At 46.1% G+C, this 27,588-nt stretch overlaps 1 protein-coding gene across 1 annotated transcript in view; it reads right to left on the minus strand.

Moving 5' to 3' along the window:
• The window catches only part of DTD1 (D-aminoacyl-tRNA deacylase 1), a 203,117-nt gene that overhangs the window by 158,173 nt on the left and 17,356 nt on the right, over positions 1-27,588 (minus strand). Inside the window, exon 4 of the mRNA XM_068279579.1 lies at positions 9,102-9,199. Within this exon, the coding sequence (XP_068135680.1) occupies positions 9,102-9,199 (98 nt within the window). The remainder of the gene's footprint in view (positions 1-9,101; positions 9,200-27,588) is intronic.

Raw genomic sequence — 27,588 nt, forward strand, 5'->3', positions numbered from 1 at the left:
TGCTCGGATCAGGTGGATGCTAAACGGGAGGTCGAGGTGGTGGAGGGACGTCTCAGGGAGAGAGGATATCCTAGGTGGACTATAGAAAAGGGTAAACAACGGGCAGCCTCCATCCCCAGGAGCCAGTTAATACGGGCTAATGCCTCTGGGCGCGGTTTCGAGGGGAGGTCCACGTTTATAACCTCATATAGCTCAGAGTTTCAGGAGGTTAAGAGTATCATCACCAAATACCTCCCTATTCTGGAGGGTGATGAGGACTTGCGGCCCTTTCTTCGCAATGGCGTTAGCTTCTCCAGCAGGCGGGCCCCCACACTGGGAGGTATGCTGTCCCCCAGCCTCTTTGGCTCGCGCACAGAGTCATCCACATGGCTGTCTGTTAAAGGCTCATACAAATGCGCTATACCTACCTGTAATTATTGTGCATTACACACCAGAACTAAAATTGTTGAGTCACTGCACAATGGCTATAGATCAAACATCAGGCATTTCATTAACTGTAGTTCCAAAAATGTGATATATTTGGTGACATGTCGTATATGCTCCCTCCAATATGTGGGTTGTACCACCAGACCCCTCAGAGCTAGGATATCGGAACACTTTTTGGGGGCTGGATGGTCCACTCAGAACATCTCTAATGTTGCAAGACATTACCGACAGGTTCATGCTGGTGACATGTCTGGCTTCTCCTTCTATGGAATAAAGAAGGTTTTTTTGCCAAAACGGGGTGGTGACCTTCAGGCTTTGATTCGTAAGAGGGAGGCACTTTGGATCTTTCGCCTTGGCACCAGGTCACCTGAGGGCTTAAATGCTAGGTGGGATGTGGCCTTGGTGACAGGCTGAGAATATGGGTGGTTTTAGGCCTCTGCCTACACTCCTCTGATTATTTTGCTCCTTGTCTGTATGTGTTTTTATTATGCTAATGATTGATTTTACATTTATTAGCGAGGTGTTGGCTATAGGTGGGCTGTGACGAGCGAATTGTTCCCTCCCTAGGTTGGGTGGGGTCACGCCCCGCCTCTCGCCACCCTCTTCTTTTTAAACTCACACTTAGAGAGCTAAGGAATGACTATGATTAAGGACTCGGAGTCCGAAACATGTCAGTCATAGTGTTTTACCTGTAATTGGATATGTCCTGAATAAAAGTACATTGGATGTGGAGACATCAGTGCGGACCTTCCTTTCCTATCGCTGTTCATTGGGCTTGGCCGCTTGTGTTCCTGCACGGTCCCACCCAGTACGGTGTAGCGGTACCCTTGTCTATTCTCTCAGGACAGTAATATATAACATAAAAAGTCTACATCAGAGTGGCTGTGAAGGAACATGAATAGAAGTTTGGATTGGCCCAGTCAAAGAGATACTGTAACTGGTCATGAAATCAATACTCCAGGCACGGAAACTACCCACGTGACATTATTAAAGTTTGATGTTAACTTTTGTGCCACGTGCAAAGCATTCCGTTCACGACAACTTTATGACGCAAAGTTTTCAGCAAACAGACCTCAGGCTAAGTTTTGCACTCTGTGCGCACTGTTTGCGCATTAAAACACACAGGTTATTTTCATAGCATGAACAACTGGTGTATAACTTGTGTGTTCTCACACAAGTTACAAAGTGTGTTAGGACAATGTGGCCCATTGCAAAGCAGAGATGTAACATGCCAGTATAATTACCGTATATAGATAAACTATGTATCTGTGCGCTCACCTCTGTATCCCCACTTCAAATAAATCATAAATAAACAACAAAAAACAACAATACAAAATAGTCCACCATTAATTACGTGTCCATGGATCGCAATATCAATCACCAAGCATAAAGTGTCTGTTTCAATGTCCTCCAATGATATGCGCTCACATCTATCTTACAATGTGTCTTCATCCAGTGATGTCACATATGTGGTAGCTGCCACCCAGCAGACAGCATCAAGAGCACTATATACTCCTCCATGTGCACCCCACGGACCTCTATATGCAATTACTTCACCACCACACGTGGCCTCTCCCCTGCTCACTGCTGCCCAGATTATAAGACAGCAATAACACTTGTGGCTATCCAGCCCAATGCCAAACGATTCCCCAGCAGAAAGGATCAATCTCCACATAAGCATGTTATGCAGCCTCATATTCCACACTGCAATCCTAGTGACTAAAAGAGCTTTCCATAGTGTAAATGTATCATTTATTTAAAACTTTAAAAGTAGTGCACTCACATTTACAATGTAAAAAACACACATATAATCAATCCAGGCCGTTCTCTGCCGACTTGTTCACGCCTGTAGCTCCGCCCAACGCGTTTCGTACTTCCGTACTCATCAGGGGCTCAATGAGTACGGAAGCTGCAGGGCCTCACAACTCAGCACACAAGTTATTCCCCCCCCCCCACCAACAGAGCTCTCTGTTGGTGGGCTGTGATGGCTCCCAGGAGTGTTTGTTTATATTTTTGTAAATAGTTATTTGACTATTTTTGTAATAAATGCTTCTATTTTTTTTTCTTTACCTCCCTCCCTCCCCTAGCCAGCCTATGACAGCGATCAGCTGTCATAGGCTTCAGCCAATGAGAGCTGATTGCTTTCCTGTGTCTCAGGGGGACAGCCGTGTCACACGCCTGTCCCCAGTACAGCGCTGTACAGTGATAAAAGACGGCGGTTTCGCCGTTTAACAGTCTCCGCATGGCGATCGCTGCAGGGAGACTGAGGGCGGAGCTCCTTCATCCAAGCAGAGATGTGCGCAATCTCCTGCAATCCCCGCCCCCAGGACCTTACGCCGATTGGCGTTAGGCAGTGTCACGCACCTTGTAGTGGCGGAGACCGTTGTGCTGAGGGTAGCAACTCTTGCAGCTTGACACCTGACACCCCTGGAGTGGGAACAGGGGTACCGAGGTGTGCAGGAGGCAGGAGTGCTCGCGGAATCCGAGGGACTGTTGAGCAGGATGAAACCACGGCACTCCTCTGGTCTGAGTCGGGTAGTGCAAGGACTCAGCAACCAGTGTAGACAGAAGCAGGGATACTCTCAGGATAAGCAGAAGTCAGCAGCAAGACAGGTCCTCATACAGGCAGGGTTCGGCAACAGAGCGGGTAATCAGGACTGGCGGAGGTCGGCAACGGAGCAGGTTCTCATACAGGCAGGGTTCGGCAACAGAGCGGGTAGTCAGACAGGCAGAGGTCATCAACAAGCGGGCAGTCAGACAGGCCAAGGTCGGGTTCCGGAATAAACAGCAAACAGGCAGACACTGGGTCACGGCACGGGAGTACAACACTAGCTGCAATACTACAGCAAGGAAGCCATGCACTCTCCAGGTTTAAATAGGCCAACTTTGGCGCGCACAGCACGACGCACCGCGCGCGCATGCGCACAACGCCCCGCGCGCACAAACGCCAGAACAAGATGCACAGCAGCCGCCCCTGTGCACGCAACGCCACACAACGCTCACGCCAGCGCCTCCTGACGCCAACGTTTACGCCGTGCGATGCAACGCACACTGGTGAGCACCGACAGGTTGCCCCGCCGAGACCCACCAGGACGACCGCCAGCATTCGTGCGTACTGGCCGCCTCCTCTGAACAGGTAACTGACCGTGACAATGCCCTCCCCTAAGGGGCAGCCTCCGGATGCCCTCAGGGGCTGGCTTCTCCGGGAATTCCCTGTGGAACTGATTGACCAGACGGGTGGCATGGATGTTACCTGCTGGTTCCCAGGTGTTTTCCTCTATGCCATATCCTCTCCATTTGATAAGGTACTGGATCTGGTTATATCTTTTCCTGGAGTCCAAGATTGCCTCTACTTCAAACTCTTCCTCCCCTTCTACCAAAATCGGTGGTGGTGGATTTGTTCTTCTATCAGAAAAAGGGTCCAGTGTAGTAGGTTTTAGCAGCGCGGAATGGAATACCGGGTGTATCTTCAAACTATCAGGGAGATCCAATTCATACGCCACCTGTCCAATTCTTCTTTTGATGAGAAATGGGCCAACAAACTTAGGACCCAATTTCTTGGAAGGGCAGGTCAGTTTGAGATTCATGGTAGATAGCCAGACCGAGTCCCCCACTTTGAAATCCGGATTGTCCCTCCTGTGACGATCAGCCTTCCTCTTGTAGCTTTCCTGTGCTTGGGACATGGTTTGTTGCAAAATCAGATTATTGTCATGTAATGTTTTGATCAGGTTGTCGGAAGCAGGTACTGATGTTTCTGGAAGAGTATTTGGCAGGAATGATGGATGGAACCCATAATTAGCAAAGAATGGAGATTGTTGTGTGCTTGAGTGAACAGAGTTATTATAGGCGAATTCAGCTAATGGCAGAAGCTGGACCCAGTTATCTTGTGCTGATGATAGGAAGCATCTCAAATACTGTTCTAATGTTTGATTGGTGCGTTCTGTCTGACCGTTTGACTGTGGATGATAAGCAGATGAAAATTGTAATTGAATGTCCAAGGATTCGCACAAAGCCTTCCAGAATCGGGATGTAAACTGTGTCCCTCTGTCTGAGACAATGTCAGCTGGAACCCCATGAAGGCGTACAATCTCCTTTATAAAGGTCTTGGCCGTTACTTGTGCTGAGGGAATACCCTTCATGGGTAAGAAGTGTGCCATTTTAGACAGTCGGTCTACCACAACGAAGATGGTGTCGTGCCCTTCCGATCCCGGTAACTCTACAATAAAGTCCATAGATATGGAGTACCAAGGCCTGGGTGGCACCGGCAGTGGGTTGAGTAATCCCCAAGGCTTAAACTTCGACCCTTTAAATCGGCAGCAAATGGGGCAGGAAGTCACATATGACTTACAGTCTCTTCTGAGTTTGGGCCACCAGAACGAGCGTTGTAACAGATCTAGAGTCTTCGTTACACCAAAGTGACCTGCTAACTTGTGGTCGTGACAAGATTCGAGTACTACGGGGCGCAAATCTTCTGGTACAAACATCTTGTTGCCATACCACCACAGGCCCCCCTTTTCTTCCAGAGAATACCTGATGGATTCTGGTGGATTGATTGATGCCTGTCGGATTTGACCGATCAGGACTGGCTGAATAATCAGGAAATTGTGATCAGACAGAATTGTGTCAGGTGTGCTTGGGTTCTCATCCTCTGGAAACATCCGAGATAGGGCGTCCGGTTTAATGTTCTTTGATCCGGGTCTGTAGGTAATGTGAAATGAAAATCTCGAAAAGAAAAGAGCCCACCTGGCCTGCCTTGGATTCAGCCTTTTTGCGGTCTTCAGATATTCAAGGTTACGGTGGTCAGTGAAGATGAGTATAGGCTGAGCTGCGCCTTCCAGGAGGTATCTCCACTCTTCCAATGCCACCTTGGTAGCCAGCAATTCTCTATCCCCTAAATCGTAATTTTTCTCTGCCTCCGAAAGCTTCCTTGAATAGAACGCCACTGGGTGAAGTAAAGCCTTGATTCCTTGTCTTTGTGATAGCACAGCCCCTACCGCAGAATCAGATGCATCCACTTCTAATACAAAGGCCAGTGCCGGATCCGGATGTCTAAGAACGGGAGCGGATGTGAAGTGTTGTTTTAGTTTATCAAATGCTGCCTGGGCCTCCTTATTCCACATGAAATGACTGTTCTGACGTGTGAGTTGAGTGATGGGCAAAATTATTGCGGAAAAGTTTTTAATAAATCTGCGGTAGAAGTTGGCAAACCCCACAAACCTTTGCACTGCCTTCCTGTTAGGAGCTGGCCAGTCCAGAATTGCCCGAATTTTCTGTGGGTCCATAGTAAATCCTTCATCAGAAATAATAAGCCCCAGGAACTGTATGACCGTCTTCTCGAACTCACACTTCTCTGCCTTGACGAATAGGTTATTTTGTCTGAGACGAGCCAGTACCTGACAAACCTGATTGCGATGATCCTCCAATGATACTGAGAAGACTAATATGTCGTCTAAATAGACTATGATAAATTGATCAATAAAGTCTTTCAGGACGTCATTGATGAAGTACTGGAATGTCGCCGGGGCGTTGCAGATCCCAAATGGCATTACCCGGTATTCGAAGTGTCCGTACCGAGATCTGAAAGCAGTCTTCCATTCATCTCCAGCTCTTATTCTGACCAAGTTATAGGCCCCCCTTAAGTCTAGTTTAGAAAAAATCCTGGCTTCACGGAGTTTCTGGAAGAGTTCCGGGACTAGAGGCAGCGGATAGCGATTCTTGATGGTTACTTTATTAAGTTCTCGGTAATCTATGCAGGGTCTTAGAGTTTTGTCTTTCTTCTGTACAAAAAAAATTCCTGCTCCAGCTGGAGAGATGGATGGACGGATAAACCCTTTCCTGAGATTTTCTTCAATGTATTGCTTGAGGGTTTCTTGTTCAGGGTCAGAGAGAGGAAACATACGCCCAAACGGAATCTTGGCTCCCGGGACTAAATCAATCGGGCAGTCATACGGCCGGTGAGGTGGTAAACAATCCGCCCCTTTTTTATCGAAGACATCAAGATATTCATGGTACTGTGATGGAACAATTTCTATAAGTGCTTTTGATGTGCATAGTAATGGGCCGGAAGTAACCGGACTGACAGATGAACAGCAACTCCCACAGTAAATTGAGTTCAAAGAGACAGCACCTGTGGTCCAATTGATAAGTGGGTTGTCTGCTTGCAGCCAGGGCAGTCCTAGGATTACTGGAAACATTGGAGAAGCCAGAAGATCGAACTTAAGCAGTTCTTGGTGGGTTTCAAGGATCAGGGCATTGGTAGGAATAGTTTCCATGGTGACCGGCCCTGAGCAGACAGTTGATCCATCCGCTAAATGGATGTGGAGTGGTTCCTTGCGAGGTTGTATTGGAAACTGATGATGGGTGGCAAATGCAATGTCCATGAAACAACTGCAGGCTCCGGAGTCGATGATAGCAGTGGTTCTAATGATTCTTCCTGGAAACTGAAACGAGATAGGAATGGTCAGGTGATTAGTCATCTTTTGGGAGTAGCTAGAGGGTACACTTCTAGATGAGAGTTCCTTACCGGTGGGTCGAACTGGGCAGGTCCTGATCATGTGGCCAGCAGTTCCACAATAGGAGCATAGATTCCCCTGTCTCCTTCTGTTCCTCTCTTCTGTTGATAGGGGGGAGCGCATGACACCCAACTGCATTGGTTCTTCCTGATCCCCTATTGCAGTAGGAACTGTGGTTGAGGCAGAAGAAAAGGTAGGTACCCAAGATGCACGGGAGGAACTGCCTGCCGCTCTTTCCATCTGGCGTTCCCGCAACCGTCGGTCAATTTGGATTGCCAGGTCAATCAGGCTATCAAGGGTAGCTGGTACTCCCACCCGGGCTAGTTCGTCCTTCAGAGCTTCAGAAAGTCCGAGGCGGAACTGGTGTTTTAATGCACACTCGTTCCAGTCAGTGTCAGCTGACCATCTGCGGAATTCAGATGTGTAGTCCTCTACCGGTCTCCGACCCTGGCGAAGGTTCCTTAGTCCCAATTCAGCTGTAACTTGTCGCTGCGGATCGTCATACACGGCAGCCATGTGGGTAAAAAAGGTTTCCGTTGATGCCAGAACGGGATTCTTCTGGTCCATCAGCCTGTGGGCCCAGGTTTGAGGATCTCCTTGTAACAACGAGATGACATAACCCACCTTGGTTTCTTCATGAGAGAATGTGCGTGGTTGAAGCGAGAAATATAGCTGACAGGCATGTTTCAAAGCCTGAAACTTGGATCTGTCTCCTGAAAATCGTTCCGGCGTGAGAACCCGTGGTTCGGGGGCTACTAGAACAGGTGCGGGAGCAAGGTTGCTAGTTGCCGGAAGTTGTATGGGTGGTGCTGCGGCAGGGGCAGACGGCTGACTAGGTGCAGCTGCTGAGATGACGTCCATGCGACCTTCCAGCCGTTGGTGACCTGCTTGAAGATCCTTAATGGCATCTGTTAGGGTAGCCATCTGATTGCAGAGGGTGGTTAGTACGGTTGCTACCTCAGCGGTCTCCATTGTTGGCTGTAGTATTATGTCACGCACCTTGTAGTGGCGGAGACCGTTGTGCTGAGGGTAGCAACTCTTGCAGCTTGACACCTGACACCCCTGGAGTGGGAACAGGGGTACCGAGGTGTGCAGGAGGCAGGAGTGCTCGCGGAATCCGAGGGACTGTTGAGCAGGATGAAACCACGGCACTCCTCTGGTCTGAGTCGGGTAGTGCAAGGACTCAGCAACCAGTGTAGACAGAAGCAGGGATACTCTCAGGATAAGCAGAAGTCGGCAGCAAGACAGGTCCTCATACAGGCAGGGTTCGGCAACAGAGCGGGTAATCAGGACTGGCGGAGGTCGGCAACGGAGCAGGTTCTCATACAGGCAGGGTTCGGCAACAGAGCGGGTAGTCAGACAGGCAGAGGTCATCAACAAGCGGGCAGTCAGACAGGCCAAGGTCGGGTTCCGGAATAAACAGCAAACAGGCAGACACTGGGTCACGGCACGGGAGTACAACACTAGCTGCAATACTACAGCAAGGAAGCCATGCACTCTCCAGGTTTAAATAGGCCAACTTTGGCGCGCACAGCACGACGCACCGCGCGCGCATGCGCAGACGCGCACGTGAACGCGCGCGCACGCACGCAAAATGCGCGCGCACGCGCGCAAACGCCCGCGCGCACAGACGCCAGAACAAGATGCACAGCAGCCGCCCCTGTGCACGCAACGCCACACAACGCTCACGCCAGCGCCTCCTGACGCCAACGTTTACGCCGTGCGATGCAACGCACACTGGTGAGCACCGACAGGTCGCCCCGCCGAGACCCACCAGGACGACCGCCAGCATTCGTGCGTACTGGCCGCCTCCTCTGAACAGGTAACTGACCGTGACAGGCAGTCCTGGGGCTGCCGCCGTGCCCACGCCAACTGTCGTGGAGAGGTCTTTAAGTGGTTACGACAGAATTTAGAGAAAAATATTGATGGCATGTCTGAACTATGCAAGTACTGGATGTGATGAACAAGAACCATACAAAAAGATGGACCTCTATGGATGAATCTTAACATAAGAGAAAGAGTAAAAATTGGCATACTTCTTGTTTCATTTTTGCAGCCAATTTGTTGTCCACGTTAAAAAAAAAAATCCATTAATTAACCCTATGTGGGTGAGCTTTATTTACAAAGTGCCATGATCATTTAAGACTTTCTGGTATTGCTTACGTGTTTTGGGTCACCTGTCGACGTTGGTGGCTCCAGCTGTATAGTGACTGGGCCGTCATTCTGTATGTGCACCTGCATGTATGCTCCAAACTTGCCATCTGGAAAACAGTACAACAAAATGTAGTATTAATAATGTGGTTGAAAAGGAGCAGGTTCGATATACAACTCAGTAATTATTGATGTAGATGAGAAGATATCCATCACTGCCCACTCAACTGTAATAGCAACTCTATGGATATACCCACCTTATTGCTTTATTGAAGTTTGTAATTTTATGTATATTAAATAACCACATAGAATGGTGCATTACTCATTGACTACTAGGGGTGCAGACCTTGTTTCTGAACTAAATTATTACAACAATTACTTAACAGTTGCCTCAACACAGCAGGTGGGGTCACAATTGCTGCTGGGTCCATGCTTTTGGAAGGGCCAGTGCAAGGCCACGAAAAGCAGAAAAAGCAAGAAAGGAACTTGCTGGAGAGGTGACTCAATGGACCGACCGCTGCATTCCTCATTTCTCCTCTGGTCACCATATCCCACCCGTATGGCTCCCAGTGCAGCTGCGTCTCTGCTTACAGTGGGTTGCAAAAGTATTCGGCACCCTTGAAGTTTTCCACATTTTGTCACATTACTGCCACAACCATGCATCAATTTTATTGGAATTCCACGTGAAAGACCAATACAAAGTGGTGTACATGTGGGAAGTGGACCGAATATCATACATCATACCAAACATTTTTTACAAATAAATAACTGCAAAGTGGGGTGTGCGTAATTATTCGGCCCCCTGAGTCAATACTTTGTAGAACCACCTTTTGCTGCAATTACAGCTGCCAGTCTTTTAGGGCAGTGTTCCCCAACCCTGTCCTCAAGGCCCACCAACAGTGCATGTTTTGCAGAAAACCACAAACATGCACAGGTGAGTAATTGGTGACTCAGCAGAGCTGATTATCTACCCCTGTGGATTTCCACAAAACATGCACTGTTGGTGGGCCCTGAGGATAGGGTCTCTACCAGCTTTGCACATCTAGAGACTGAAATCCTTGCCCATTTTTCTTTGCAAAACAGCTCCAGCTCAGTCAGATTAGATGGACAGCGTTTGTGAACAGCAGTTTTCAGATCTTGCCACAGATTCTCGATTGGGCTTCCCTGTCCCTGCTGAAGAGATGCACCCCCCGAGTATGATGATGCCACCACCATATTTGACAGTGGGGATGGTGTGTTCAGAGTGATGTGCAGTGTTAGTTTTGCATTTTGGCCAAAAAGTTCCATTTTGGTCTCATCTGACCAGAGCACCTTCTTCCACATGGTTGCTGTGACCCCCACATGGCTTGTGGTAAACTGCAAACGGGGCTTCTTAGGCTTTCTGTTAACAATGCCTTTCTTCTTGCCACTCTTCCATAAAGGCCAACTTTGTACAGTGCATGACTAATAGTTGTCCTATGGACAGAGTCTCCCACCTGAGCTGTAGATCTCTGCAGCTCGTCCAGAGTCACCATGGGCCTCTTGACTGCATTTCTGATCAGCGCTCTCTTTGTTCGGCCTGTGAGTTTAGGGGGATGGCCTTGTCTTGGTAGGTTTACAGTTGTGTCATACTCCTTTCATTTCTGAATGATCGCTTGAACAGTGCTCCGTGGGATGTTCAAGGCTTTGGAAATCTTTTTGTAGCCTAAGCCTGCTTTAAATTTCTCAATAACTTGATCCCTGACCTGTCTTGTGTGTTCTTTGGACTTCACGGTGTTGTTGCTCCCAATATTCTCTTAGACAACCTCTGAGGCCCTCACAGAGCAGCTGTATTTGTACTGACATTAGATTACACACAGGTGCACTCTATTTAGTCATTAGCACTCATCAGGCAATGTCTATAGGCAACTGACTGCACTCGGATCAAAGGGGGCCGAATAATTATGCACACACCACTTTGCAGTTATTTATTTGTAAAAAATGTTTGGAATCATGTATGATTTTCGTTCCACTTCTCATGTGCACACCACTTTGTGTTGGTCTTTCATGTGGAATTCCAATAAAATTGATTCATGTTTGTGGCAGTAATATGACAAAATGTGGAGAACTTCAAGGGGGCCGAATACTTTTGCAACCCACTGTACATGAACTGCTGGTGTGTGACACCAATTTTTACATGCTGTCAGGAAGCCGTGATGTGGCATCAGTGGGGAGACACTGGAGGCTCAGGCATGCTCATCAGCTGTAAAAGAAAGCATGGTGGAAGGACAGGTGAGTGAATTTCAGCATGTTTTGCTGCTCTGAAGGGACTCATGTGGAAACCCAATATCAGTATCAGAGGGGGTGGGGAGCTCACATAGCTACCTAATTCTAGTATCAGAGGGAGGGGGTCACATAGCTATCTTATACCAGATCATGCTGCATAGTTCAACTGTGCTTAATTTTCAGCTCATGGTTAGATATCCAAAGAGTATAAGTATTGAGGAACATTACAGAATTCATAGCTCCTTCAACTATGGCACGTTATCCTGGGGCAATGGTAAGTTGGTATCATGTTACTACAGAATACTATGTTTGCCTTTGGCTACATGTAATGGAGCCTGTGTTGTCCAAAGAATTCCATGTATGGCTCATTATTCCATAAATCCAGGAGTTAGTTCACATTGTACAAACATTTTCAGTAACCCTATAGGAAAGGTTCACAACAAGACAGTGCTCCTCCCATGAACTCCAAACGTCAGTCAGAACCAGGGCTGTAAAGTCGGCACAAAAATCATCCGTCTCCTCAGTTTATGAAACCATCAACTCCAGGTACCTAAATTGCTCTGACTCCTTGACTCCGACTCCTTAGTCTAATACTTACCAGGGCTGTGGAGCTAGTACAAAAATCATCCGACTCCAACTCATCAGTTTATGAAATCACCGACCCAACAAATGCTCTCTCTCTCACTCCCCAACTCTGACTCCACAGCCCTGGTCAGAACTCTCCATAAATTAGCAATCATAGTACTGCAAGTAAAAGCAAGAAATTATACATACTTTACCAGATTCTTTCACCAAAAAAAAAACATATCCTAAAAGAAAAACATAAGGTGGGCATCCCACCTGTCTTGGAGGGTTACCCAAATTGTTCCGAGACTGGATCTGAAGTTCAACTGTAAGAGCCACTCTGGAGAGCTTCCAACCCTTGTTTCCATCTTGCTTCTATCCCATAAATTCTGTATTTTCCCAGCCTGTCTTCTTGTGCAGAGATGAACACTGATTTTATCAGTCTAAAATAGCCTCCAGTATTGTGTTTCTTTCCTTTGTGAATTTCTGAATGAGTAGACAATGCAGCCAGACAAGTTTACCACACACCTCTGTCCAGGGAAGGTTCTCCACTTTTCTACGTTTCCCATAGATAATGGCTTTCACTGTAGCTGGAGAAGTCCCACAGCTCTAAAAGCTTTGGAAGCATTCCAGACTAAAACATTTCATCTCTTCTGTAACTTCCTTCAAGACCTTTGATCGTGGTGTGGAGTTTTTGCACACTTTCTACAAGTAACATTATTCTCAAGGTAAAGTCGAAGATTAGCTGTGCTCAGTAAAGAGATTCTAATGATCAATTCATTTTACACACTCTCTTGTTCACATGGCTGCTGGTTTACTTTGTGCAGTAAATAAATTAGGCAGGTCTTGAAGAGATGTTGAAGAGATGTTACGTGGAACCTTGAGTTAACTTTTTTTTTTGTATTATAGCAACCAATGACAGAATAAATCAGTGTGGCTGCTTTCATGTTATCATGATGGGCTATGCCCTCATGCATAAGGTAGAGGCTTGGTATTGTGGTGTGAAACAGGAGCAGATGTGTGCACGCAGCAGCACATGTGTATGTAAACTAATACTCGCAAGTACCAAACAGTACCAATAGGTCCATTTAAATGTTTAGCTGAGAGTTGGGCGGCTAAGCTAGTTTCATCCTCTGAGTTCTACTTCCAGAGCTGTGAGCTGTGTATGATGCTGCCCTCATCAACTGAGTCTTCAGTCTGGAACAGCATAGAGGGGCAAATACTTTTTCCCACTGATATATGTATATAAAATGTGAAGCTGAGTGCCGAAGCTGGGCGCTGATATAGCACTAATGCTATAGTGCGCACCCTGCGCAAGGATCATTTGGGGTTCCGGTGACTGCCGTACCCCAAATTATTTATCCCTCTAAATTGCTATGAATCGGAGGGGGAATAGTATATAACCACCTCCCGCTAGCGTAACGAGAGCGTGGCACGCTGGGGACCGCCTAACGCTAAAAGGCGTCTTCCCACGATTAGCAATATACGAGCGCGCGTTTCCTGCAGGGGGCACAGGAAGCCACCGCAAACAGCCTACCAGCCAGCGTTCTGAGCTGGCAGACTGAATAAACGAATAACAAAAGGTAAAAAAACACGTGTACAGCGCTGCAGTCTAGCACAGAGCTGTACAGAGTAACTGCTTGTCACTTAACTGTCCCTCACAGTCTAATCCCTATCATATACATATGCCTATGTATTTAATGTGTAGTGCAGGTAACATAGTGCAGGGCCAATTTAGGGTAGGAATGGGGGGGATATAAAAATTGAAAAGAAAAAAAACGCTCTTTTTTTAAAAATTAAAAAAAAATAAAAATAAAAGCAGAAATCAGAGACCAACAAAAGAAAGCTCTATTAGTGGGAAGAAAAGGGGGTAAAATTCATTTGGGTGCTAAGTTGTATGGCCGAGCAAGAAACCGTTAAAGCGGTGAAGTTCCGAATTGTAAAAATCGCCTGGTCACTAGGGGGGTGTAAACCTCTGGTCCTCAAGTGGTTAACACTGCCGGGAATTTGAGTGTGTTATAATACGTACGCTACAAAATATACTAGAATATGATAATATAATATAAAAATAAGTACACGTTAAGCTGAATGTGGAAACTGGGCATTTACTTACAAAACATTTAGCTGAAGAAAAAAAATCCCAATCCAGAAAAAAAAAAGAAGGTTTTCATTCTAAACAGTGGAGATCATATTTATCTGAATAATAATAAGATTATAGAAATTTTCTCTACACAATTGCATTGCATTATTATATAATGCCACCTAGTGGTAAATTGTAGGTGTTGTTGATCATCAACCCAATCAAACTCAATTTCTTTCTGTCTCTGTATCTTAGTAGTGAAGGGCAGTGATCCATAGCTAGCCTCACATTGTAGCCAGCTACAGCAAAAACTCTGGATCCAGCCATAGGATGCTTGTGGCAGAGACTTTTCCTTCTGTCATTCATTATAAGCCTATGCATATGTCACACATGTTCCCTCACTGAACGGAGACCAGACACTAGACTCTGGACTGTACAAGAACATCGGGCAGATGAAGGATCAGTTGGTATAAAACAAATACTTTAAGCTGTGTAAACTAATTATTACACCGGCCAAGCACAATATCTAGCGCAAAAAAAGCCAAAGTAAATCTAAATACATTATATTTAAGCTAAATGGCATTTACACTGCATAGAAGTTATAGGCCACGATAAAAAAATCTACCCTTTATTATACTTAAACTGGATGGCATTTACATTGCATACATGTTGTAGGAAAATGCTGAGTTAAACTATACCCTATGGCTGAGCAGGTTTAAGTAGCAAGTGTAACGATCGGTGTCAGCACGCAGAGAGAATCTGATTATTGGTGATCTGCAGAATCACCAAGAATACAGATCTATACCTGATTATGGATGATCTGCAGAATCACCAATAATACAGATATAGTGCTAACCTCTGGACACCTCTAGATATATATATGGTGAGTGTTTGGTGTAACAGTATGACTTTGAGCAACCCACCTGATGAACAGGTGACCCTAAGGCTAAGCAGTACAGAAGACACTGCTATGGAGAGTACAGAGACCTTCCAGCAGCCTGAGACTCTACAAGGGGTGGAGTCAAGCTGAAGGTAGGAAGGACCAGAGAGTGAGTGACACCTGAAGGTGGATGTCACTGACTAATCTTGGAGACTATCTCTTAAGTGGAGAGAGATAGCTCTCGAGGTCGGGCAAGCCAGGTCGGCAACACACAGACAGATAAAGTATAAAGACAGAAGGCTGATTCGGTATCCAAGTCAGGCAGGGTTTGGCAACGTGATATCAGATATGCGTGGTACCGAATCAGAAAGCAGAGAGATAGTCAGGAAAGCAATAGGTCATAACAAATATCAAACAATGCCTAGTCTTGGGTGTGAGGTCCGTGGTCTCTACACCCTGGAACTAGTCTGAGGTATAACAGAATGATAACACAAGTTTCCTAGTCTTGGGTGTGAGGTCCGTGGTCTCTACACCCTGGAACTAGTCTGAAGTATAACAGAATGATAACACAAGTTCCCTAGTCTTGGGTGTGAGGTCCGTGGTCTCTACACCCTGGAACTAGTCTGAAGTATAACACAATAATAATACAGTAGTAATCTGGCTCAGTGTGAAATCCCAGGTCCTCCTGGTTCAAACACACTGTTGGATCTGACTAAGGTCTGAGTGCTTCCACGTAGTGTTCGCAACGGCAGACAATTTGAGAGTGGCCAGCAGTAACCATATATAGAGCAGTGCTCTCTGGCGCCACCCTAAAGTGATCAGCCAATGGTTACCAGCTCTGAGGTCAGCTGACCGGCCTGGTCAGCTGATTCCCCCTTGATCATCATAAAAGTTCTGCCTTTCAGCGCGTGCGCGCGTATTCCTAAAACTGTGTGAACTAACAGGCTCAGCCACACCAGCTGCATGCTGCTGCGTGCAAACCGCCGCGCTGGACGCGGAACCAGCCGCCTTGCTGTCAGTACATGCGGCGGCTTTTCCGCGTTCTGCCATGTCACTAGATGCACGCTTCCACGTGCAGAACGCCGCGTTGGACGCGGAATCAGCCGCCTTGCTGTCAGTACATGCGGCGACTTTTCCGCGTTCTCTCACAGTACCCCCCCCTGAGGAGTGGACTCCGGACATCTCCTACCCGGCTTCCCAGGATGCAACTTATGGAATTCCTTTTTCAACTCCTCTGCGTGCATACGACAGTCTGGCACCCAAGTTCTTTCCTCTATGCCATACCCCTTCCAGTGAACCAAATACTGCACGGAGTTCTGCACAAGCCGTGAGTCCAGAATCTTCTCAATTTCATACTCGGGTTGGTCATCAATCAACACAGGGGGGGGGGGGGGGGAGGAGGAATCCACGTGCACTGCCGGCTTGAGCAAGGACACATGAAATGATCTCACACCTCGCATGCTGGTAGGGAGATCAATGGCATAAGTGACATTATTGATTTTCCTGGTTACTGGAAAAGGACCCACAAATCTGGGACCTAACTTGGGCGACAGTTGCTTTAGAGCCAAATGTCGCGTGGACACCCAGACCAAGTCTCCTGGAAGAAATTCCCATTCTATGGAACGTCTCTTGTCAGCCTGTTTTTTCTGGTTCTGAAAAGCCCTCCCCAGATTTCTTTCAACCATTCCCCAAATCTGTTTCAAAGACTTCTGCCAGTTCTCCAGTGCTGGAAACGGAGTAGAAGCCACTGGCAATGGGGTGAACTTAGGTAACCTTCCCGTCACCACCTGAAATGGGGAAAATCCTGAGGAGGAACTCTTCAGATTGTTGTGTGCAAATTCTGCAAACGGCAAAAATTTGACCCAGTCGGTTTTTGCATCTGCAACATAACACCTCAGAAATTGTTCCAGAGACTGATTCGTTCTTTCGGTCTGGCCATTGGTCTGTGGGTGGTAGCCTGATGAGAAAGAAAGCTCCATGTCTAACTGATGGCAGAATGCCCTCCAAAACTTGGAAACAAATTGGACTCCCCGATCTGACACTATATTTTCCGGAATGCCATGCAGCCGGAAGATATGCTGGATGAAGAGATCGGCCAATTCCTGGGCCGAGGGGAGTCCTTTCGGGGGACAAAATGGGCCATCTTACTGAATCGATCGACTACCACCCAAATGACCGTCATGCCCTCAGACCTGGGGAGCTTGCCCACAAAATCCATGGACAAATGGGTCCATGGTTCACTCGGGACTGGCAGAGGCTGCAATGTTCCAACAAGTGCCTGACGGGAGGGTTTGCTCCTAGCACACACTGCACATTCCCTCACATACTCCTTGCAGTCAATTGCCAATGACGGCCACCAAGCACATCTAGCAATGAGATCTTGAGTTCTGGTGGCCCCAGGATGCCCAGCATTCTTGTGGGAATGGAACAGCTGCAATATTTGTAAGCGAAAAGGTAATGGTACAAACATGACCCCCTCAGGCTTCCCCTCTGGTACATCTTGTTGGAACAGACCCAACGTGACTGTCCAGTCTTTCCAGGTCTAAGTGGCTGCCATAACCATCTTTTGAGGAACAATGATTTCTGGGTCTGAGGGCTGTGCTGTCTCGGGCTCAAAACATCTGGATAAGGCATCAGCCTTGACGTTCTTACTACCAGGGGTATACGTGATTACAAATCTGAATCTTGAGAAAAATAATGACCACCGGGCCTGTCAGGGGTTAAGTCTCTTAGCGCCTTCAATGTACTCCAAATTGTTTTGGTCAGTGTAAACCATAATGGTATGTTCTGCCCCTTCTAGCCAATGTCGCCATTCCTCAAAGGCCAATTTGATGGCTAGAAGTTCCCTATTGCCTATATCGTAGTTTTTCTCTGCGGGTGAAAACCTACTGGAGAAATAGGCACAAGGATGCAGTTTTCCCTGCAAACCGGAATGCTGAGACAGCACAGCCCCTACCCCTACCTCTGAGGCATCTACCTCCACGATAAAGGGAAAGGAGATGTCAACATGTCTCAGTATGGGTGCAGAACAGAACAGTTTCTTCAGGGTGGAGAAAGCAGCAGGGGACCGGTGGTGAGTATCTGCCCCTTTTTTGGTGAGACTGGTGAGAGGTGAAATCACCATAGAGTACCCCTTTATGAACCTCCTATAGTAGTTGGCGAACCCCAGGAATCTCTGGAGAGCTTTCAGCCCTACAGGTTGGGGCCACTCCAAGACAGCTGAAACTTTTCCAGGGTCCATAGAGAGGCCAGAGGTCGAAATTATGTACCCCAGAAAGGTGACAGAGGTTACTTCGAAAATGCGAAAATGCACTTCTCCAATTTAGCATACAGCAGATTTTGTCTTAACTTTCGTAACACAAACTTAACATGCTTTCTGTGTTCTGAGAGGTTGGACGAGAAAATTAGTATGTCGTCTAAATACACCAATTCAATTCAATTCAATTCACTGTATTGTCAATGTGTAATACAACGAAATTACTTTTCATGACAACCCCACGGTGCACACAGGGAACATAGTGATAGTAACAAGGAAGAGAAGAAATTATACACATATGCCAGGTATTACAGATATTTAAACAATTTGTACACAGTGTTAATTATTTCAGAGAGGATTCAGAGTTCATCAAGTTTATGGCAGATGGGAAAAAGCTGTCTTTCAGTCTGTTTGTGTGTGTGCGGATTGATCTAAAACGTTTACCTGATGGAAGGAGCTCAAACAAGGCATTTCCAGGGTGAGTGTTGTCCTTGATAATGTTTTTGGCCCTTCTCACGCTGCGAGTATTATACAAAAGTTCCAGTGATGGTAGTTCAGTGCCAATAATGGCTTCTGCTGTTTTAACAACTCGCTGCAGGGCTTCTCTAGTAGCCTTCGTGCAGCTGTTGTACCAGGCCGTCATGCAATTGGTCAGAACGCTTTCTATAGTGCATCTGTAGAAATTAACCAGCAGCTTCTGTGGGAGGTTAGCGCTCCTTAGTTTTCTCAGAAAGTAGAGGCGTTGTTGTGCTTTGTCAGTTAGAGCTAAAGCATTGTCAGCCCAGGACAGGTTCTCTGCGATGGTGACTCCCAAAAATTTGAAGCTGACAACTCTCTCCACAACCTCTGCATTGATCATTAGCGGTAGGTGAGTGGTCTTTTTGGTGGTCCTAAAGTGCAGAATAATTTCTTTGGTCTTCTTTGTATTTAATAACAGGTTGTTAATGTCGCACCATGCAGTCAGGTTCCTAACTTCTTCTCTGTATGCGGCTTCCTCATTGTCTGATATAATACCTCTCTGAACACCTCATTAATCAACTCTTGGAAGACGGCCGGGGCATTACACAACCCGAAGGGCATCACTAGGTACTCGTAATGCCCATCGGGCGTGTTAAAGGCCGTCTTCCATTCATCACCGTCCCTGATACGCACAAGGTTGTATCCACCCCTTAAATCCAGCTTCAAGAAAATCTTAGCACTGGTGACCTGGGTAAACAAATCGTCTATCAAGGGCAGAGGATAACGATTCTTTACTGTAATTTTATTTAAGCCCCGATAATCAATCTATGGACGGAGGCCTCCATCCTTCTTTTTCACAAAAAAGAACCCGGCCCCTGCTGGGGACCGGGAAGGACGAATAAAACCTTTAGCTAAATTTTCGCGGATTTATTCTTGCATGGCTAATTTCTCTGCCCAGATAGATTATAGAGATGACCTCTAGGGGGCATACAACCAGACCTGAGATCAATGGGGCAATCAAAAGAACGGTGTGGAGGAAGTTTATCGGCTGACTTAGGACAAAACACGTCCGCAAATTCTGAATACTGATCTGGCAATCCCTCCATGTGAATCTTGGTTTCACCCAAGGTTACCTTCTCTATACAATGATGATAACAATGGGTAGACCAGCTCGTTAGCTGACCTGTAGCCCAATTGATCTGAGGCGAGTGAAGTTGTAACCATGGCATACCAAGAATGATCGTGGAGGTTGTCATTCGCAACACTAGAAACTGTAAATTCTCTTTATGTAACACCCCTACCGTAACCCTTAACTCAGGGGTCTGAGACAGAGGGTGGCTACTCTGCAGGGGGGAATCGTCCACTGCAGTGACCAGAATCTGTTTCAACGGGGAAATTGGGATCCCCAATTTGTTAGCAAATTCGTAATCCATAAAGTTGGCTGCTGAGCCAGAGTCAACGAAGGCCTCACTGGTCTCTGTCTTATCCTTCCAAGATATAGTACAAGGGAGGAGCAAACGTTTATCGTCTAGAGGTAAAGACTGTTTGGGACAACTCTGCACTATATGACCCACCTCTGCACAGTATAGAAAGAGCTGCTCTGTTTTTCTGCGCCTCTGCTCCACCCGGGACAATTTCGACCGCCCAATCTGCATTGGTTCTGGTGGAGATGAATCGGGTGGAGATGAATCGGGATGAGGCGCGGCGTAGGAAACATATCTCACATCGTTCCTACTCCGAGTCTGTCTTTGATAACGTAGGCGACGATCAACCCTGACTGCTAATGAAATGGCCTCATCAATAGACTTTGGTTCGGGGTGACCCAATATTAGATCGGAGACCGCGTCTGACAACCCTGACAAAAAAACAGTCCAGAAGTGCGAATGAGTCCCATCTAGCTGAAACTGCCCACTTCCTGAACTCAGATGCATAATTTTCCACCGAACCCTTGCCGTGCCGTAACGTCTTGAGCTTCCGCTCAGCGGTAGAGGCAATGTCCGGATCATCATAAATTATAGACATAGCTTTAAAAAATTCCTCAACCGAGGCTAGAGCCTCATTCCCTGGCTGAAGATTATATGCCCAGGTCTGGGAATCCCCTGACAACAAAGTCTTAATAAACGTAATTCTCTGTGCCATGGTTCCAGAAGAATTAGGTCTCAACTCAAAGTATGACAACACTCTATTTCTAAAATTCTGGAAGTCAGATCTGTGACCAGAAAACCTTTCAGGTACAGACATACGTATGTCTGTGCTAGGAGGAGATCGCACTGTGTTCACAGCCGTCTGAAAGACTTGTACAGACCCAGATAATGCGTTGATCTGAGTCTGATGACTGTCCAGCACTCGGATGAAAGTTTCCACCAAGGTGGTGAGTGCATCAAGACGGCTGTAAAGTGTGTCCATTTGGGTTTGGCCTGCCGTTCTGTAACGATCGGTGTCAGCATGCAGAGAGAATCTGATTATTGGTGATCTGCAGTATCACCAAGAATACAGATCTATACCTGATTATGGATGATCTGCAGAATCACCAATAATACAGATATAGTGCTAACCTCTGGACACCTCTAGATATATATATGGTGAGTGTTTGGTGTAACAGTATGACTTTGAGCAACCCACCTGATAAACAGGTGACCCTAAGGCTAAGCAGTACAGAAGACACTGCTATGGAGAGTACAGAGACCTTCCAGCAGCCTGAGACTCTCCAAGGGGTGGAGTCAAGCTGAAGGTAGGAAGGACCAGAGAGTGAGTGACACCTGAAGGTGGATGTCACTGACTAATCTTGGAGACTATCTCTTAAGTGGAGAGAGATAGCTCTCGAGGTCGGGCAAGCCAGGTCGGCAACACACAGACAGATAAAGTATAAAGACAGAAGGCTGATTCGGTATCCAAATCAGGCAGGGTTTGGCAACGTGATATCAGATATGCGTGGTACCGAATCAGAAAGCAGAGAGATAGTCAGGAAAGCAATAGGTCATAACAGAATGATAACACAAGTTCCCTAGTCTTGGGTGTGAGGTCCGTGGTCTCTACACCCTGGAACTAGTCTGAAGTATAACACAATAATAATACAGTAGTAATCTGGCTCAGTGTGAATTCCCAGGTCCTCCTGGTTCAAACACACTGTTGGATCTGACTAAGGTCTGAGTGCTTCCACGTAGTGTTCGCAACGGCAGACAATTTGAGAGTGGCCAGCAGTAACCATATATAGAGCAGTGCTCTCTGGCGCCACCCTAAAGTGATCAACCAATGGTTACCAGCTCTGAGGTCAGCTGACCGGCCTGGTCAGCTGATCCCCCCTTGATCATCATAAAAGTTCTGCCTTTCAGCGCGCCCGCGCGTATTCCTAAACCTGTGTGAACTAACAGGCTCAGCCACACCAGCTGCACACTGCTGCGTGCAAACCGCTACGCTGGACGCGGAACCAGCCGCCTTGATGTCTGTACATGCGGTGGCTTTTCCGCGTTCTGCCATGTCACTAGATGCACGCTTCCGTGTGCAGACCGCCATGTTGACGCGGAATCAGCCGCCTTGCTGTCAGTACACGCGGCGGCTTTTCCGCGTTCTCTCACAGCAAGCTTTCACGATACATAACGTCTCTTCATCAAGCATGATAGCATGACTCTGTGGATGGCTAACACAATACACCACTCCACTACTAGGGCTACCTACCAATATGATTTTTCAAAGATTGTTGAATCAGGGCATGGTATGAGAGGCAGAGGCGTAGCTAGGACTTTCAGCGCCCGGGGACAAAGACTATTAATGCGCCCTCTAAAGAGGGACCAAAGGGGTGTGGCCGCACAACAGAATGTGGGCGTGGTAATGGGTGGGGTCAAATATACATGACCTTAGCAGTGGTGTAAAAGGTCTGACAGGGAAGTTTGAGCTCTGCCATAGTTTTTCCCCCCAATATACATGTAATTTGATAGCATTTCACCAAAAATACATGTAATTTGGCAGAGGTTCCTCCAAAATACAGATAATATGGCAATGGTTCCCCCAAAATAGACATAATCTGGCAGCAGTGGTCCCTCCAACATACATATAAACTGGCAGCTGTTCCCCAAAATACATTTAATCTGGCAGCAGCGGTTCCCCAAAAATACAGTTAATCTGGCAGCAGTTCCCCCAAAATACACTTAATCTGGCAGCAGTGGTTCCCCAAAATACAGTCAATCTGGCAGCAGTTCCCCCAAAATAGGTGCACCCAGTATAGGTAATCAGGTCTATAGGTGTCCCCAGTAGAAGAAACCAGGCCTATAGGTGTCCCCAGAATAGGTAGCAGGGGTATATGTGTCCCCAGTATATGTAGCCAGGTGTATATGTCCCCAGTATATGTAGCTAGGGGTATAGGTGTCCCCAATATATGTAGCCAGGTTTATAAATGTTCCCAGTATAGGTAGCCAGGGGTATAGATGTCCCCAGTATATGTAGCCAGGCATATAGGTGACCCCAGTATATGTAGCCAGGGGTATATGTGTCCCCAGTATATGTAGCCAGGTGTATATGTAGCCAGGGGTATATGTCCCCAGTATATTTAGCCAGGGGTGTATGTCCCTAGTATATGTAGCCGGGGTATAGATGTCCCCAGTATATGTAGCCAGGGGTATAGGTGTCCCCAGTATATGTAGCCAGGAGTATATGTGCCCAGTATATGTAGCCAGGCGTATAGGTGACCCCAGTATATGTAGCCACGGGTATAGTAGTCCCCAGAATAGGTAGCCAGGTGTCCCCCCAGCAGGAGGGGTGGCAGTGCAGAGAAGGGGAAGTGGTAGGCACAGCGGCGGGGAAGGGGGGAAGTCTCCACCCCTTCCCTCACCTTAGGGCTCCCCCTCCCTCTCAGGAGGGAAATCTGTGCGCCGCTACTCTGGTGTAGACTAGACCAGAGAAGCGGCGCACAGATCTCTCTACCGTGCCGGGAATAGAGTAAGTGTTCTGCCGCGGTCTGCCGCTCATATCTGGAGGGAAGAGCAAGGAAGGGGAAACCCTAAGGTGAGGGAAGGGGGGGGGAGACGTCCCCCTTCTCCACCGCTGTCAATACCGCTTCCCTGTATCTCACTGCTGGGAAACAAATATATTAAAAAAAACTCAGGGTCCCGGCTGGGCGCCCCTAGGGACCCAGCGCCTGGTGGCACTTGCCTCCCCCCCCCCCTGGAATGGCATAAGGCCTACGATACATGAACTCCAGGCTCAGAAGCACAATAAATGCAGCAGGAGGGGATTCTTTCACACAAAATAATTGCTCTTCTGATCTATTTATGCTATGATGTATTTGATACACATACACACACACACAAACACACACAGCTGTCTCATTGTGAGCAGTAAAAGTAATGATGTTAGTTGCATGACTGCGTATGTTGTATTTGCTAAAGTGATGTATGGCAAGAGTGACAAAGGCTTCACTGCTCCACAAAGTCCACTTCTTACTTCAAATATTACTCTTAAATTGGGATTAAACTCCCCAAACTAAAATTTTAGTACTTACTGTTAGGTACATAAAAGATGGTTGCAGAGCATTCACAGAGTTGAAAACAGTTTAATTAGTATCATGAGAACAGTGAAAGCTCGTCCTTGCTCTGTTAATTGGCAAATATAATCATTGCCAGCCAGGGGAATCCCTGTCTCTCTGCCCAGCCTTTTCCCTGTGCTTCCCCTGCCTCCTCTGCTGAAGTGAGGCGTCGCTGTGGCAACGACTAATGTGTCACTGCTTTCTGGACTGAGTGCATGGCTGTTATGTGCCCACCTACCATTTAAAGTATCAATGGGTAAGGGCTCAGTATCACCACAGTGTAACAGACTGAAGGGTGCTCTCTGAGAAAATCTCAGCCAAAGCTCTGGATATCTTCACTGCAAGAAAAGACTGTAGCAGGGGCTCCTGACCGGGGACTTCAAAAGTGATTTACATGGGAAAGTGTAACTAAAGTGTACCTGAAGTGACATGCAACATTATGAGATAATAGGATAGGATTGCAGGAAAGTGCGATTTTGGGGTCAGGGCTATAGATACAACTGTTTATCTCATGACTTTATTTTCACTTCAGGTTTCCTCTAAACAGCTCATACACCAATGAAAAGTGTTCTGTAATTCAGTGCCTACACAGGATGAGAACACTTGTGCCCAAAACTGGGCTGGGGTTCTATAATAATGTTTCAGAAATGCATCTATCCTGAAGTTCTATATATGATGGGAAAAAAAATCTGCACGTTTCCATAATTTTATTTATAGGTTAAAAAGTGTACTTGAGGCGATATGTGATATGATGAGATAAACATGTGTATGTAGAGTGCAAAACATTAATAACTAGACTGTTTTACTTGTTCTATTTTGCTTCCTGAAAGAGTTAATTTTTAGGCATTGAAGTGACAGCTTCTGTCTTGTCAGTGCCTTGTCAGGAATATAGTAAACATCACTAATACAAAAACATAAGTTAATTGGCTCCCCCTAAATTGGCCCTAGACTACAGTACTTACACTACATAATATAGACATATGGCAATGGTAGGGATTAGATTGTGAGCTCCTTTGAGGGACAGTTAGTGACAAGACAATATATATATATATACTCTGTACAGCGCTGCGTAATATGTCGACGCTATATAAATACTAAATAATAATAATAATAATTAGCAAATTACAGCCATAAAGTTTTCCTAGCAGAATACAACTTCTGAGGACAAAGGGAGACATGAACTATTGACCTTTTTCTAACTCCTAGACACTTATTTGTCTGGCATTGAGCAGAGGCAACAAAACATTAAATCTAGTTTGTAAATGTTTAAATATAAAATAAAACCATGGATATCGAAAAAAGTCATTTTTAGGAGTAGGAGCATAAATACAATTATCTCATCAGTTTATTTTTACCTCAGGTTCACTTTAAGCTTTAAAACAAACAAGTGTCGCCATCAGCCGCCTCCTGTATTTCTCTATGTTCCAGAGTTGTTTTTTAACGTATAATTGCTTCTACCTAATCAAATCCTCCCATCCTGCCATTACAAATCAGCAATCATGGCGAATTGGCTGCACAAACACAAACCGCGCTAACAAAAATGGAACTTGAGTGAGTTGGGAGTAGAAGTACCGTCATCCTGCGTAAATTGCAATCAGCAGTTATATGATAAAACCTACAGACAAATGTTCCCTGGGCAAATAATACGCATCTGTCTCTGCTGCAGACTCCCGCTATGTAACTGCTGGAACCGCGGTACACACCGAGTCATCCACAGGTACAACTGGGACAAACTAAACCCGGTAAACTGTGTGATGACTCACGTATAACAACTCAGTATACTAATCCGCTATGTGAGGAGGCTTTCACAAGAGTCATTACGGCTTAACAAAGAACGATATTATCCTACGCTGTGCATCAACAAATGTGACATTTTTGTAACATTCTTCATTTAGATAACAGATACCAAAAGCAGGTGTGGAAAAGGCAGACACAACTGGCCACAGCTATGTAATAATTATGAAAGTTCTTATAAAACTATTTAAAAAGCACTGATTTCATTTATATCGCTTTACCAAGTACGTAGACACATCACTAAATGTCACTCAAAAGGAGCTCAAAATCTAATCCCTACCACAGTCATGGGACTCCTATTATAGTTTAGGCCAAATTTGGGGGGGTACTAATTAACATCAGTTTGTTCTTAGGATTTGGGAGAAAACACCAGAAAGCCTGGAGAAAAACACACCAACGTGGCAAGAACATACAACCTTCATTAGATACGGTCCAGGCTGAGAGTCAAACCAGGGACTCTAGTGCTGCAAGGCAAGGGTGTTATCCACAACACTACGTTGCCCTGGATATAGGTACCGGAAATGAAGGACAGCAAGAAAAATCTGATGGAGGATGTCTCAGTCTAGCTCTAGCTCCTAATCACTTGACCAAAATATTTGACTTGTTACTCTCTCCATCCTTGCTGCAAGTAAACAAACTTCCTCTCTTGACATTCGCCAAGGTGAGAGCGCAGACAGTAATGAAAACCCATGTGGAGTTTTAAAGTGGACCTGAGCTTTTCCACAGGACAGAAGGAAAAAAACAGAGACATTTATGTATTTAGAGAGTTTACACTGTCTATTTCCGCGTATCTGTGCCTAATTACCACCGCAATTTGATCTCTCTCAGCTGTGTCAGGTCAGGAATCTCCTCTGCCGCGGCAGAATAGCTGATTTGTAAACACAGGACATCTGCTTCCATGAAAGCAGGAAGTAGACACGCTGCAGATTTATTGCAGGATTTGTACTAGCTGTACCAAAGAAATGTTTTTCTTTTAAAGTTATTATGCTGTTGCGTTTCTTTTAGAGCAGAGAGGAAGTTTGAGTTTAGGTCCGCTTTATTACCTTGGAACACTATCCTGTGATTTGTTTTCCCTGGGGTTTGGCTTTAGGCTGGGATCACACAGAAAACGCGCACAGTTCTGTTCCAGTCCTGTACTGACCTGTTAGTTTGCATTCATTCTCTATCAGCTTTAATGGACCTGAAAAGAACTGTATGCATTATATGTATGTGCCCAGTCATAGAAAACGGATACAAAACTGACAGGACAGGAACTGTACACATTGTATGTGTGAACTCAGCCATAGAAAACTGATAAAAAACTGACAGGATTGGAATGGAACTGTACACAGTTTATGTGTCAACCCAGCCTAAGTCCCAGTAGTAGAAGCACCTGTTTAACTCTAGAGGGTAAATTACCAAAATGCTGGGGCTAACATACTGAACAGTAGTATTTCCAAAGAAACAAATAGAAGGAATCTTGTCTGATATAGATTGTCTGCCACAGCAGGTCGCTCTGAACAATATCCTGATAGTAATATTGATCAATGCCTCAGTATTAATAGATTTTCATTAGATTTAATGTCTATAGCTAACTTCTAATCTATAAAAAAAATACTGTGAAGTATTATTGTGTTATAGTGGAGTGAGGAGGAGTGTGATACTTTTGGTATTCCTTTCTGGTCCCCTGATTTTGATACAGTATCTGCTTACCGCAAGATAGCT

Source organism: Hyperolius riggenbachi, chromosome 4, assembly GCF_040937935.1.
Source record: "Hyperolius riggenbachi isolate aHypRig1 chromosome 4, aHypRig1.pri, whole genome shotgun sequence".
Classification (NCBI taxonomy): domain Eukaryota; kingdom Metazoa; phylum Chordata; class Amphibia; order Anura; family Hyperoliidae; genus Hyperolius; species Hyperolius riggenbachi.